The 15,273-nt window shown below is 39.2% G+C and overlaps 1 protein-coding gene across 2 annotated transcripts in view; it reads left to right on the top strand.

Annotated features, from left to right (window-relative positions):
- Positions 1 to 341: 341 nt before the first annotated feature.
- The window catches only part of Erlec1 (endoplasmic reticulum lectin 1), a 39,629-nt gene continuing 24,697 nt past the window's right edge, over positions 342 to 15,273 (top strand). Inside the window, exons 1-4 of one of the 2 annotated variants that reach the window (XM_032916595.1) lie at positions 342 to 686; positions 5,552 to 5,656; positions 14,519 to 14,599; positions 15,092 to 15,169. In XM_032916595.1, the coding sequence (XP_032772486.1) occupies positions 525 to 686; positions 5,552 to 5,656; positions 14,519 to 14,599; positions 15,092 to 15,169 (426 nt within the window). In that variant the 5' untranslated portion in view covers positions 342 to 524. The remainder of the gene's footprint in view (positions 687 to 5,551; positions 5,657 to 14,518; positions 14,600 to 15,091; positions 15,170 to 15,273) is intronic. The other variant, XM_032916593.1, reaches the window with a different exon arrangement.

Genomic DNA, 15,273 nt, shown 5'->3' with positions numbered 1-15,273 from the left:
AGCTCAGTCGGAATGGTAAGTTCTACTTCGATTCCGCACTGCTCTGTTCTCCACTCGCTTTTTGAGAGCCGGCCGCCGCCCATTCATCCCCAACTCCCGATTCCCTTGTGGCTGGACTCCTCGCCCGGCCAGGACTCACCTGGCCGGGCCGCTTCGCCCAAGTGCTGTCTCCAGACCGGTTCAACCGGCGTCTGTCTCGGGCCTCCGCGTTTGAGTCCAACCGCTAGGACGCTACGGCAGCAATGCTGTGCAACGCGACGCAAGCGCGGGCTTCCGTAGGCCACCGATCTCACAACCTCGGATGTTGATGTGCCGCCTGCCCCGGAAGCGGTGGCCCGAAGTCCTTGTAAGGGCGGAGGTGGCTTTGCCCAGCCGTCCGGAAGGAGACGTGGCGGCGGTTGAGTCTCCTGCACCAACGTCGCTTTGTAGTCCCGCCGCCGCCTCCTTCTCCTCCTCCTCCTCCTCCTCCTCCACCTGTTCTCCTCGGGTAGAGGAGGTTGTGACGGCGGCTGGAGGACGCGGCGATGGAGGAAGGAGGCGGCGGCTTGCGGAGCCTGGTCCCCGGAGGGCCGCTGTTGCTGGTTCTGTACGGTCTCCTGGAGGCGGCCGCCGGCGGCCGAGCGCTGCCCCAGCTCAGCGACGACATCCCCTTCCGAGTCAACTGGCCCGGCACCGAGTTCTCTCTGGTCAGTGCCCTCGCGAGCCACTGCCTTCTCCCCTCTTTCTGGCACGAAACATTCGGGCCAGCCCTCAATTTTCCTAGCTTTTCCTTCCAGAACCTTTTTCCCTCCCAAGCATTTATCGTCCCCAAGCCGAAGTGTCTTCGTTCATCCATTGATTCATTTAGTACATTAAGTGGATGTGCCCTCCATACTAACCAGGAGATCCAGTGATCACTTCATCTCCCTACTTTAAATCTCATTGTGTTAGACCTGGCTTCTCAACAGTGGAGAAAGTCTTAGAATTACTAGCACATCACCCTACCCACACAACCGTCCAGCGGACAGGACCCCATCTCTATTCATTCTTCCTCTCCAACACACGATGTATACAGACGTTCAGCTTCTGGGAATCTTTTCCCTTGAGGCATTTGAGAGGGCTGTTTGGCGTGGAAGACATTAGTAACCTTGTATGCGGAATACTACCTGCCATGCAGAATAAACTAGAGGCTTGAATGTATTATCACTGTTATTTAGGACTCTAGAACCTGAGATATAAAGGATTTTATGACCGTTAATTAATTAATGTGTATTGTGTGAAAGGGCAAGAATGAAAGGACCGGGCAGTTGCGAGGCCCCCTACACGAGTACTGGGAACTGTACTCACTCCTCTGAGAAGAGTAATAATGTGTTTTTAATTTCTGTGCCATCTCTGCAGTCCTAGAATATGAGATTTTGGTGTATAATCTGATGAGAATGAAAGTTCTGTTTTGGGAGAGTGTAGTGATGAAAAGTCTATCCATGTGTAACTACTACAGACCAATTTATTTTAAAATGGATCTTGTGGGCTGAAAATATAGCTTAGTTGTATCTTCCAGAGGATACAAGTTGGAATCCTAGCACCTACAACCAGTGCCTCACAAAACTGTGTAACCCCAGCTCCAGGGGATCTCTTGCTATCATCATCTTCCCATTGCACTCATGGATAGAACAACACAACCACACACATAATTAAAGAGAAAAATAAAATCTTTTTAAAGATTGTCCTCTTAGCTGTACCCTATACTCGTTTATTTCAGATTGACAGCCCAGGAAAAGCAAAAGGGTTTCTTGTTTTGGTACTATTCCATCGAGGCATCACTAGGTATTAACATAACTCCAAAACAGCATGTAACAAGTTAGGCACCTGTAATATAACTCAGTGACAAAACAGCCCAGATCAGAAGACATTCAGTTTCATAGCACCACATAGCGTTCTGCTTGCCTTGGCTTTTGCTTATGGTGTATTTTCACACTCCATTTGTTTCTCTACTTTTCTGTTACTTTCTGACCACATTCTTGAATTTAAGTAGTAAATGGTTCTCTGGAAAGTCAAGTCTATCTTTGTATTAGTGATCTACTGATATTTTCATTTTTATTTCCATTAGTCTCCAGTGTTAAAACACCTGTGCAAAATATTACAGATCTGAGGAGATGGCAACAAAATCTAAGATGAACATACTAAAGACTTGGGAGTTCTGTTTTGTTTTCTTTAGTTTGAATTATTTTGAGAAAAATCTAGATGATTTCTATAAATTGGGGAAAGAGCTATATCCTTGCACAAAAGTAAGCTTTTAATAGTTGATCTTTTGAAAGTTTCAAATACTTCTGTAGTCTTAACACTTCCCTTCCATTAAATATTTGCGTGTGGTTGCTGATGATTTTTATGAATCAGTTGGACATTTGTAAGTAACTCAGCAGCTGTGTGAACTAGGATAAAATCTTTTGTCTAGCATAGACAGATACTGAATTAAAATATTTCACATTTTTTCCGTAAGCCTGTTGTAGTTATTTGTCTTGCTGTTGTTGAGGCAAGGTCTCTCTTGAGGATATCCATCTTCCTCAGCACCCCCAAAACCTAGGATTATGGATTATAAACACACTACCACACCTGACTCTTTTCTAGTCATTTATACTCCCCAAATATGTGTAGATAAAGATAATCGAGTATACTTTGTGATCCAGTGAATACATGACTCACTGATCCAACAAAGTTTTCACTGTTGCATCCCTTTTTTGAAGACTAGCCAGGAGGTGATGTGCACACTTGTAATCCCAGCACTCAGGAGGCAGAGCCAGGCAGATTTCTGAGTTCAAGGCTAACCTGGTCTACAAAGTGAGAGAAAGACAGCCAGCGCTACACGGAGAAACCTTATGGGGAAGAGTAGTAGGCTTTACAAATTAATGAAAACTCTTAGCATCAAATACCTTCTTCCAAGGTAGTGATAAGAAGCCTGCATCCATGCTATCAAATAGGTGCATGCCCTTAGTCCAGCACTTGTGGTTGATACTTCTAATCCCAGCACTCAGGAGGCACAGGCAGACCGATCTCTGAGTTCAAGGCCAGCCTGGTCTACAGAGCAAGTTGTGGACCAACCAGGGCTATATGGTGAGACCCTGCCTCAAAAATAATTGAGTAAATAGTCTTTATCAACTAAAAATAAAAGAATTGTCTTCCACGCACAATGGTAGCACATTCCTCTAATCCCAACACTTGCTAAGTAGAGACCAAAAGATCAGAAGTTCATTAGCTTAGTTCATTGTTTATACAGCAAGTTTGAAGCTAGCTTGTATTATATGAGATTCCAGAAAGTAAATACAATTTGACCCCACAGCTCTTCTTTCAAATTCTTTGTCCCTCATCATCTAAAATGGCCTTTTAAACAAGGACTGTTGATCATAATCAGTAATCTTTAGAATATATAATAAAAGCTGACTCAAATATATTAAAACAGTAATAAGCACACTCCTATGGCTCTAGCTTGCTTGGCTTCTTTGAGCTCTGTTTCATCTAGGTGGATTAACATTTAGATTAACATTGGACAAGTTATTTAAGCTCCGACCTTAGAGTCCTTTTCTCTGCTGTATAATGCTGTAAAAATTAGTATAACATTTCATTTGACAGTGAATAAATTAATAAATACAAAGTAGTTAAAAGAAGATAGTCGGGTTTACATGTTCATATCTGTAGGTTCTGTATCTGTAGAATCTTGATACAGCCTAGCATCAAAATTCTAAAGAGAAGGGAGGATATTCCTATAATCCAAGACTCAGGAGGCTGAGGCATGATGATTAATTGCTGTGCATTAAAAGCTATCCTGGCCTCCATAGTGAGTTCAGTCAAGACCAACCTGCAATATCTAGAAAAAAGCTGTCAACAATTTGGGAAACAAAGACAGGGAGATCTCTGAGTTGATGGCCAGCCTGGTCTACACAAATTCCAGAACAACTAGGACTACATAGAGAGACCCTGTGATTGATTGATAAATAGATAGATGAGAGGGGGGGCAGGCAGACAGACAGACACATACATATATACATATACATACATACATGCAGAGAGAATTTAAAAAAAAACTCATCATACCAACAAAAGCCAGAGGGAAACAATTGGGTCTAAACAGAATGTATACAGAGCTTTTCTTCTCATTCCTTCAAAAGAAAATAAAAAGTAAAACATAACATAATTAAACATATTGCATTAGTGTTATAAATTATCTAGATGGGATTTAAAATATAAGGAAGGTTACTGCATAGGTTACATTCAAATCAATACCATTTCCATGAAGGATTTGGGTATTTTTCAAATTTGGATGTAGGGGACAGGAAGCCTGGAATATTCCTCAGACTTCTAAGAGTTAATACTGCCTTTCTGTTTCTTTCATTGTTTTGGGAAAACATTACCCTATTTGTCATTTATATTTAAGATTACATTGGTTCAAAGTAGTATTGGTTTAATTACAGTAAAGTTTTATTGTTAAAATGTGAAAAAAAAGACATATTTAACAGTAAGCCAAATAGGCAGTGGATTTACAGACAAGAAAAATGGAAAGAGACTTGAATTATAAATTCAAATTATAAATTTCAATCCTGAAAATAAAATATGTATCAAAAGATAGAAATATTTTAGTAAAATGTTATCTGTTGTATTAAGTGAAGTATTTGCTTAAAATATATAGGTTCGTATAAGCAATGTACATTTGTTTTTATAGTATAGAAAACTTAAGGATAGTTTTTGTTGACATATGATAGGAATATACTATAGCTATTATGCTAGCCAACTACATGTTTTTATAGTTTTGTTAATAGTCATGTCTGTTTATTTACATATTGTACTTTGTTTCTAAAGTGACAAAGTTATCACAGTCAATAATGCCCATAAAGCATAAAACATTTGCTCTCTGGCTCATTGCAGCAAAGTGTGCTGACTCCTGATATATATTCAGAAAAGGTATTTCAGCACAGAGGGTCCATAACTATTCTTTTTATAAGAACTTATTTATGGATAAGCTCATATATTCCCCAAGTAGGAAAAATAACTGTTTTACATTATATTCTAGTGTCCCATCCAGCCAAAGTCATAATACATTTGTAAAGTCCTAAGGATATAGATGATTGCTGATAGAAGCTATAGGTATTCAGTGACAAAATTCTTGGATCATTCTTGTCTCTTAAGCTAGGAGTATAGTTCAGTGGCATACGCTTAGCACACACCTAGATCCATTTCCAGCACCACCAAAAAAGTAGACCAAGGTAGAGTAGAACTTTAACAGATCCACCTGCCACTGCCTGAAGGGTGGGCTTAAAGGTGTGTGCCACAATGTACAGCATCAATATGCTTATCAATTAGCATTTAAACTTCAACCTATTACCTTATTAGTTTTCTTTTACATTCCAAACTTTATTTAAAGATGTTTACACCATTTTGCCTAGCTCTAAGTATATGCTTTAAAAATCTTCAGTTGAAATGGTAAATTTACTTGAGGAACCTTTGTTCAAACTAGCACTGAATGTGTTCAGGGTAAAGCACTTTAACTGAAAAAAATAATGTATGTTTTTAATTCTATTTCTAGCCTACAACTGGAGTTTTGTATAAAGAAGATAATTACATCATCATGACAACTGCACATAAAGAAAAATACAAATGTATACTTCCGCTTGTGACAAGTGGGGATGAGGTACATTTATATGCATTATTGCTGATCTCTCTCACTAAAGATGCTTTTTAGAACCTTATGATCATATTATACCTTAAAACTAAGTAACAAGAGTCTCAACAACCTTGTAGCATAAAAATATTAACTTCTTATTACTGTTTTCTTTGATTTTGGAATTTATTTTGGAAAAATTAGCAACCAGGCAAATGTGATATTCACACCTGTTTCCTCAACACTAAGAGGGTCAGGCAGAAGGATTATCATGACTTTAAGGCCAGCCTGGACTACATTGTGAGATCTTGTATGAAATTACAAGGGAAGGTGGAATTAGTTATTAATGTTTTGAATGAAAAGCTAATTCTTTGTTTTCCTTTATAAAAATGGTGGTTGTAAAAATATGGTTTCAATGTAAACATAGTTCTTTCATGAAGAATTTTTTATAAAATTCCTTATACTTTCTCACTACCTTAGTTCATGCCCTTTATCCTAAAAATCACCTAACTCTTAATCATCCTTCAAGGCAATGACTTCTTTCAAAATGAGACAGGAGAGACTAAATAGTAAGGTATAAAGGACAGCTGTCTAGAGCCAGGAGGCTGAGGTATGGGCTACAGTTAGCAGTGCATCCCTGAAGCAATGAGAAACTCAGTTCCTCTACTTGAAGAATTGATTAAGCCAGTTTACATTTTTATGGTCTATAAAGTAGAAATACTGAACTCAGGGCTTTTCCTAAGTTTTGTTCATATTTGAATTCTGTCAAAGGCAGCCATTCCATACTGTCTTAAACCCCTTAAAAGAAAATCCACCCATATAGCCACACATGTGGCTCAAGTCTGAAGTATAAAAATAGGAAGGGAACTGAAACACACCTATCTGCAATAAGACCATTCTAAGACTCTCCTAGGTAGAACCTGGGGGGTGGGGTGAGTGGAATATAGGTAATTAAAAATTCTGAAATAAGTACAAGAATTGTGCAGAAAACCTTTTTCTTAATTATAATTTTATTTTTCTTGTTGATTTTATATATCTACATTTCAAATGTTATCCCCGTTACCCCTTTTCCATATCCCAGTGTGCCTCCCCCTGCTTCTATGAGGATGCTCCCATTCCCACCCACTCTCTCCAACACAACACCCTGGCATTACCCTAAGCGGGGAAAACAGGCCTTCACAGGACTGAGGGCTTTTCCTCCTATTGATGCTGGACAATGCCATCCTCTGCCACATATGTGGCTGGAGTCATGGGTCCCTCCATATGTACTCATTGGTTGGTGGTTTAGTCCCTGGGAGCTCTGGTGGGTTCTGATGGTTGATATTGTTGTTCTTCCTACGGTATTGCAAACGCTTTCAGCTCCTTCAGTCCTTTCTCTAACTTCTCCATTGGGGTCACATTTTCAGTCCAATGGTTAGCTGCAAGCATCCTCATCTGTATCAGTAGGGCTCTGGCATTGCCTCTCAGGAGACACCCATATCTGGCTCCTGTCAGCAAGCACTTCTTGGCATCAGCAATAGTGACTGGGTTTGGTGGCAGCAAATGGGTGGATTCCCAGGTAGGGCAGTCTCTGGACCTTTTCTTAAGTCCCTGTTCCAGTCTTTCTCCCTGTATTTCCTCCCGTGAATATCTTGTTCTCCCTTCTAAGAAGGAATGAAGCATCCACATTTTGGTCTTACTTCTTCTTGGGCTTCATATGATCTGTAAATTGAGTGCATACCATGTGTATTTTGTGACTGGGTTACCTCATTCAGGATGGTATTTTCTAGTTCCATCCATTTACCTATGAATTTCATGAAGTCATTGTTTTTAATAGCTGAGTAGTACTCCACTGTGTAGATGTATCACATTTTCTGTATCCATTCCTCTGTTAAGGGACATCTGGATTCTTTCCAGATTCTGGCTATTATAAATAAGGCTGCTATGAACATAGTGGAGCATGTGTCCTTCTTATATGTTGGAGCATCTTTTGGGTATATGCCCAGGAGTGGTATAATTGAGTCCTCAGGTAGTTCAATGTCCAATTTTCTGAGGAACCTCCAGACTGATTTCCAGAATGGTTGTACCAGTCTGCAATCCCACCAACAATGGAGGAGTGTTCCTCTTTCTCCACATCCTCACCAGCATCTGCTGCCAGAGTTTTTGATCTTAGCCATTCTGACTGGTGTGACGTGGTATCTCAGGGTTGTTTTGATTTGCATTTTCCTGATGACTAAGGATGTTGAACATTTCTCTAGGTACTTCTCAGCCATTCGGCATTCTTCAGTTGAAAATTCTTTGTTTAGCTCTGTACTCCATTTTTTAATAGGGTTATTTGATTCTCTGGAGTCTAACTTTTTGAGTTCTTTGTATTTATTAGATATTAGCCATCTGTCAGATGTAGGATTGGTAAAGATCTTTTCCCAATCTATTGGTTGCCTTTTTGTCCTATTGACAGTGTCCTTTGCCTTATAGAAGCTTTGAAATTTTATGGGATCACTTTCACCGATTCTTGATCTTAGAGCATAAGCCATTAGTGTTCGGTTCAGAAAAATTTCCCCTGTGCCTATGTATTTGAGGCTCTTCCCTACTTTCTCTTCTATTAGTTTCAGTGTATCTGGTTTTATGTGGAGGTCCTTGATCCACATGGACTTGAGCTTTGTACAAGGAGACTAGAATGGGTCGATGTGCATTCTTCTACATGCTGACCTCCAGTTCAACCAGCACCATTTGTTGAAAATGCTATCTTTTTTCCATTGGATGGTTTTAGCTCCTTTGTCAAAGGTCAAGTAACCAGAGGTGTCTAGGTTCATTTCTGGGTCTTCAATTTTATTCCATTGATCTACCTGCTTGTCTCTGTATCAATACCATGCAGTTTTATTACAATTGCTCTGAAATATAGCTTGAGGTCAGGGATGGTGATTCCCCCAGAAGTTCTTTTGTTGTTGAGAACAGTTTTCACTATCCTGGATTTTTTTTTTTTTTTTTTTGCTTTTCCAAATGAATCTGAAAATTGCTTTCTAATTCTATGAAGAATTGAGTTGGAGTTTTGATGGGGATTGCATTCAATCTGTGGATTGCTTTTGTAAGATGGACATTTTTACAATATTAATCCTGCCAATCCATGAGCATGAGAGGTCTTTCCATCTTCTGAGATCTTCAATTTCTTTCTTCAGAGACTTGAAGTTCTTGTCATGCAGATATTCCACTTGCTTGGTTAGAGTCACACCAAGGTATTTTATATTACTTGTAGCTATTTTCGAGGGCGTCATTTCCCTAATTTCTTTCTTAGCCTATTTATTCTTTGAGTAGAGGAAAGCTACTGATTTGTTTGAGTCAATTTCATATCCAGCCACTTTGCTGAAGTTGTTCATTAGCTGTAGGAGTTCTCTGGTGGAATTTTTGGGGTCACTTATGTATACAGATGGTAATATCATCTGTAAGTAGTGATAATTTGACTTCTTCCTTTCCAGTTTGTATCCCTTTGACCTCCTTTTGTTGTCTAATTCCTCTGGCTAGAACTTTGAGTACTATACTGAACAGGTAGGGAGAGAGTAGGCAGTCTTGTCTAGTCCCTGATTTTAGTGGGATTGCTTCAAGTTTCTCTTCATTTAGTTTGATGTTGGCTAGTGGTTTGCTGTATGTTGCTTTTACTATGTTTAGGTATGGGCTTTGATTTCCAGATCTTACCAAGACTTTTAACATGAAGGTGTGTTGAATTTTGTCAAATGATTTCTCAGCATCTAATGACATGATCATGTGATTTTTTTTTCCTTGAGTTTGTTTAGATAGTGAAGTACATTGATGGGTTTCCATATATTGAATCATCCTTTCATCCCTGGAATGAAGCCTACTTGATCACAGTGAATAATCATTTTGATGTATTCTTGGATTCAATTTGCAAGAATTTTATTGAGTACTTTTACATCAATATTCATGAGAGAAATTGGTCTGAAGTTCTCTTTCTTTATAGGGTCTTTGTGTGGTTTAGGTATAAGCGTAATTGTGGCTTCAAAGAATGAATTGGGTAGTGTTCCTTCTGTTTCTATTTTGTGGAATAGTTTGAAGAGTATTGGTATTAGCTCTTCTTTGAAGGTCTAATAGCATTCTGTACTAAACCCATCTGGTCCTGGGCTTTTTTGGTTGGGAGACTTTTAATGACTGCTTCTATTTATTTAGGGAATATGGGACTATTTAGATGGTTTATCTGATCCTGATTTAACTTTGGAACCTGGTATCTCTCTAGAAAATTGTCCATTTCATCCAGATTTTCCAGTTTGTTAAGTATAGGCTTTTGTAGTAGGATCTGATAATTGTTTAAATTTCCCCAGTTTCTGTTGTTATGTCTCCCTTTTCATTTCTGATTTTGTTAATTTGGAAACTGTCTCTCTGCCCTCTGGTTAGGCTGGCTAAGTGTTTATCTATCTTGTGGATTCTCTCAAAGAACCAGCTCATTTTGTTGATTCTTTGTATAGTTCTTTTTGTTTGTACTTCGTTGATTTTAGCTCTGAGTTTGATTATTTCCTGCTGACTACTCCTTCTGGGTGAATTTGCTTCTTTTTGTTCTAGAGCCTTCAGGTGTGCTGTTGAACTGTTAGTGTATGCTCTCTCCAGTTTCTTTTTGGAGGCACTCAGAGCTATGAGTTTTCCTCTTAGCACAGCTTTCATTGTATCCCATAAGTTTGGGTATGTTGTGCTTTCATTTTCATTAAATTCTAAAAAGTCTTTAATTTCTTATTTCTGCCTTGACCACGTTGTTACTGAGTAGAGCTTTGTTCAACTTCCATATCTATGTGGGCTTTCTGATGTTTTTGCTGTTGTTGAAGACCAGCCTTAGTCCATCGTTATCTGATAAAATGCATGGGATTATTTCAATCTCCTTGTATCTATTGAGGCCTGTTTTATGACCAATTACATGTTCAATTTTTGAGAAGGTACCATGAGGTGCTGAGAAGGTATATTCTTTTGTTTGAGGATGAAACGTTCTATAGATGTCTGTTAAATACATTTGGTTCATAACTTCTGTTACTTTCACTGTGTCTCCGTTTAGTTTCTGTTTCCATGATCTGTCTATTGATGAGAGTGGAGTGTTGAAGTCTCCTATTATTAATGTATGTGGTGCAATGTATTATTTGAGCTTTAGTTTACTTTATGAATGTGGGTGCCCTTGCATTTGGAGCATAGATGTTCAGAATTGAGAGTTCATCTTGGTAGATTTTTCCTTTGACAAGTGTAAAATGTCCTTCCTTATCTTTTTTTGTTAAGTTTTGGTTGAAAATCGATTTTATTTAATATTAGAATGTCTACTCCAGCTTGTTTCTTGGTACCATTTGCTTGGAAAAATTTTTCCCAGCCTCTTACTCTTAGGTAGTTTCTTCGTCACTGAAGTACGTTTCCTGTGTGCAGCAAAATGCTAGGTCCTATTTACTTATCCAGTCTGTTAGTCTGTGACATTTTATTGAGGAATTGAGTCCATTGATGTTAAGAGATATTAAGGAATAGTGATTGTTTCCTTTTATTTTTGTTGTTAGAGGTGCAATTATGTTTGTGTGCCTATCTTCTTTTGGGTTTGTTGCAAGATTACTTTCTTGCTTTTCTAGGGTGTAGTTTCCCTCCTTGTTTTGGAGTTTTCCCTCTATTATCCTTTGTAGGGCTGGATTTGTGGAAAGATACTGTGGAAATTTGGTTTTGTCATGGAATATCTTGGTTCCTTCATATATGTTAATTGAGAGTTTTGCTGGATATAGTAACCTGGGGTGGCATTTGTGTTCTCTTAAGATCTATATGACATCTGCCCAGGATCTTCTAGCTTTCATAGTCTCTGTAGAGAAGTCTGGTGTAATTCTGATAGGTCTGCCTTTATATGTTACTTGACCTTTTTCCTTACTGCTTTTAATATTCTTTCTTTTGTTTTGTGCATTTGGTGTTTTGACTATTATGTGATGGGAGGAATTTCTTTTCTGGTCTAATCTGTTTGGCATTCTGTAGGCTTCTTGTATGTTAATGGGCATAAGTCTTCTTCTATAATTTTGTTGAAAATATTTACTGGCCCTTTAAGTTGGGAATCTTCGTTCTCTTCTATACCTATTATCCTTATGTTTGGTCTTCTCATTGTATCCTGGATTTCCTGGATGTTTTGGGTTAGGAGTTTTTTGCTTTTGCATTTTCTTTGACTATTGTGTCAATGTTTTCTATGGAATTTCTGCCCCTGAGATTCTCTCTTCAATCTCTAGTATTCTGTTGGGGATGCTGTGTCTATGACTCCGGATCTCTTCACTAGGCTTTCCATCTCCAGGGTTGTCTCCCTTTGTGATTTCTTTATTGTTTCTATTTCCATTTTTAGGTCCTGGATTGTGGTGTTCAATTCCTTCACCTGATTGGTTGTGTTTTCCTGTAATTCTTTTTTTTTTTTTTTCATGTTCTTTTTTTTCGGAGCTGGGGACCGAACCCAGGGCCTTGCGCTTGCTAGGCAAGCGCTCTACCACTGAGCTAAATCCCCAACCCCCCTGTAATTCTTTAAAGGATGTTCTTTAAGGGCTTCTACTTGTTTACCTGTGTTGTCCTGTATTTCTTTAAGGGGGTTATTTATGTTGTTCTCAAAGTCCTCTATCATCATCATGAGATGTGACTTTAAATCCAAATCTTGCTTTTCCAGTGTGTTCGGATATTCAGTATTTGCTGTGGTGGAAGAACTGGGTTCTGAGGATGCCAAGTAGTCTTGGTTTCTGTTGCTTAGATTCTTAACACTTGCCTCTCGCCATCTGGTTATCTCTGATGTTAGTTGATCTTGCTGTCTCTGAGTGGAGCTTGTCTTTCCTGTGGGCCTGTGAGCCTGTGATCTCTCAAGTGAGAGTGCTTCTGGCAGACTTGCTCTCTGCAGGTAGGTTTTGTGTCTCAGGGCTATGGAACAGTCCTGACTCTGGGCACAGATGGTGACTAGAAGGGTCCTGTCCTAGGCTGCTCTGAGGCTCCCATGCCCTAGTGCTCCCAGGGTGTCTCCTCTTGCATAGTCAATGGGTAGAAAGTGGGGCTTCACCTGTGGGCTGTGGGCTTAGGAGGGAGAGCACTCCTGGCAGACCAGCTTTCTGCAGGCAGGTTTTGTGTCTGCAGGCTGTGGGAAGCCCCAGCTCTGCAAGAACCTTTTTATTTTTATTTTTATTTTTTATTAACTTGAGTATTTCTTATTTACATTTCGAGTGTTATTCCCTTTCCTGGTTTCCGGGCCAACATCCCCCTAACCCTTCCCCCTCCCCTTCTTTATGGGTGTTCCCCTCCCCATCCTCCCCCCATTGTCGCCTTCCCCCCAACAATCACGTTCACTGGGGGTTCAGTCTTGGCAGGATCAAGGGCTTCCCCTTCCTCTGGTGCTCTTACTAGGCTATTCATTGCTACCTATGAGGTCAGAGTCCAGGGTCAGTCCATGTATATAGTCTTTGGGTAGTGGCTTAGTCCCTGGAAGCTCTGGTTGCTTGGCATTGTTGTTCATATGGGGTCTCAAACCCCTTCAAGCTCTTCCAGTTCTTTCTCTGATTCCTTCAACGGGGGTCCCATTCTCAGTTCAGTGGTTTGCTGCTGGCATTCACCTCTGTATTTGCTGTATTCTGGCTGTGTCTCTCAGGAGAGATCTACATCTGGTTCCTGTCGGCCTGCTCTTCTTTGCTTCATCCATCTTATCTAATTGGGTGGCTGTATATGCATGGGCCACATGTGGGGCAGGCTCTGAATGGGTGTTCCTTCTGTGTCTGTTTTAATCTTTGCCTCTCTATTCCCTGCCAGGGTATTCTTGGTCCCCTTTTAAAGAAGGAGTGAAGCATTCACATTTTGATCATCCATCTTGAGTTTCATGTGTTCTGTGTATCTAGGGTAATTCAAGCATTTGGGCTAATAGCTACTTATCAATGAGTGCATACCATGTGTGTTTTTCTGTGATTGGGTTACCTCACTCAGGATGATATTTTCCAGTTCCCTCCATTTGCCTATGAATTTCATAAAGTGGTTGTTTTTGATAGCTGAGTAATATTCCATTGTGTAGATGTACCACATTTTCTGTATCCATTCCTCTGTCGAAGGGCATCTGGGTTCTTTCTAGCTTCTGGCTATTATAAATAAGGCTGCGATGAACGTAGTGGAGCACGTGTCTTTTTTATATGTTGGGGCATCTTTTGGGTATATGCCCAAGAGAGGTATAGCTGGGTCCTCAGGTAGTTCAATGTCCAATTTTCTGAGGATCCTCCAGACTGATTTCCAGAATGGTTGTACCAGTCTGCAATCCCACCAACAATGGAGAAGTGTTCCTCTTTCTCCACATCCTAGCCAGCATTTGCTGTCACCTGAGTTTTTGATCTTAGCCATTCTCACTGGTGTAAGGTGAAATCTCAGGGTTGTTTTGATTTGCATTTCCCTTATGACTAAAGATGTTGAACATTTCTTTAGGTGTTTCTCAGCCATTCGGCATTCCTCAGCTGTGAATTCTTTGTTTAGCTCTGAACCCCATTTTTTAATAGGGTTATTTGTCTCCCTGCAGTCTAACTTCTTGAGTTTTTTTGTATATTTTGGATATAAGCCCTCTATCTGTTGTAGGATTGGTAAAAATCTTTTCCCAATCTGTTGGTTGCTGTTTTGTCCTAACCACAGTGTCCTTTGCCTTACAGAAGCTTTTCAGTTTTATGAGATCCCATTTATCGATGCAAGAACCTTTTTAAAAGGAGAATGAAATGCTATAGAAGGTTTTTCTGTGGCTTCATACTTTATTCTTCAATTTATTTGAAAGAAGTGACATCCCATAGGTTCTTGTTAAAGTTGTTGACTCTTTTTTATTTCCAAGCACTCATAGTTTAACCATTGAATCAATACCCAAACAGCAGAGTTGGAAAGTTCTAGGAAAACTGTATGTTAAGCTTATTTTTTTTCTAGGAAGAAGAAAAGGATTACAAAGGCCCCAATCCAAGAGAGCTTTTGGAACCACTATTTAAACAGAGCAGTTGTTCCTACAGAGTGAGTATTTTATGTGCATTTGAAAGTAACTCTCTAGCAGTCAGTAGGTCTTTTCTTCCTTCATTAGGGTATGTTGAGTTTTAAGTTAGGCACAGATCTTATTGCTTAAATAGTATGTTGTTATTTAAATTTTATATGGTACACTAATATACAGTTACTACTTTGTTGTGGAGTTCAATGGAAAGCTTTTTTGCATGATAGAATTATAAAATGCTAATCGCTATTTTTAAGCTATGTAGAAAATAAGCCAGTTAATTATTACAGAGCTAAATATGTTCTAGCTCTATTTCTGACTTAATCTTCATACAGAGCCTGTTAGCAGAAACCATATACACTTCACAAGTTTTGCATTTTGTGTGGCGTAATTATGTGTCACTTCATAAAAATTTATTCCAGATTTCAGGAAGAATCTGCCCAGATGCTTAAATTTTCAGGTAAAATTCAATTGACGTATATGGCTTTTGTGTGTTTAAAACATACCTGTCTTTTTAGATTGAGTCTTACTGGACTTATGAAGTATGTCATGGGAAACATATTCGACAGTACCATGAAGAAAAAGAAACTGGCCAAGTATGTTTTTCTTTAAATATAAAACATAAAATGAGAAATTTCATAATGATATTGATATGATAATGGTATTAAGTTATAGCAAATGAAATATGTTTGTAAACTAC

This window comes from Rattus rattus, chromosome 11 (assembly GCF_011064425.1).
Source record: "Rattus rattus isolate New Zealand chromosome 11, Rrattus_CSIRO_v1, whole genome shotgun sequence".
Taxonomy (NCBI): domain Eukaryota; kingdom Metazoa; phylum Chordata; class Mammalia; order Rodentia; family Muridae; genus Rattus; species Rattus rattus.
Note: the sequence above shows the minus strand (reverse complement) of the source record. Positions and strands in the feature narration are given on the sequence as shown.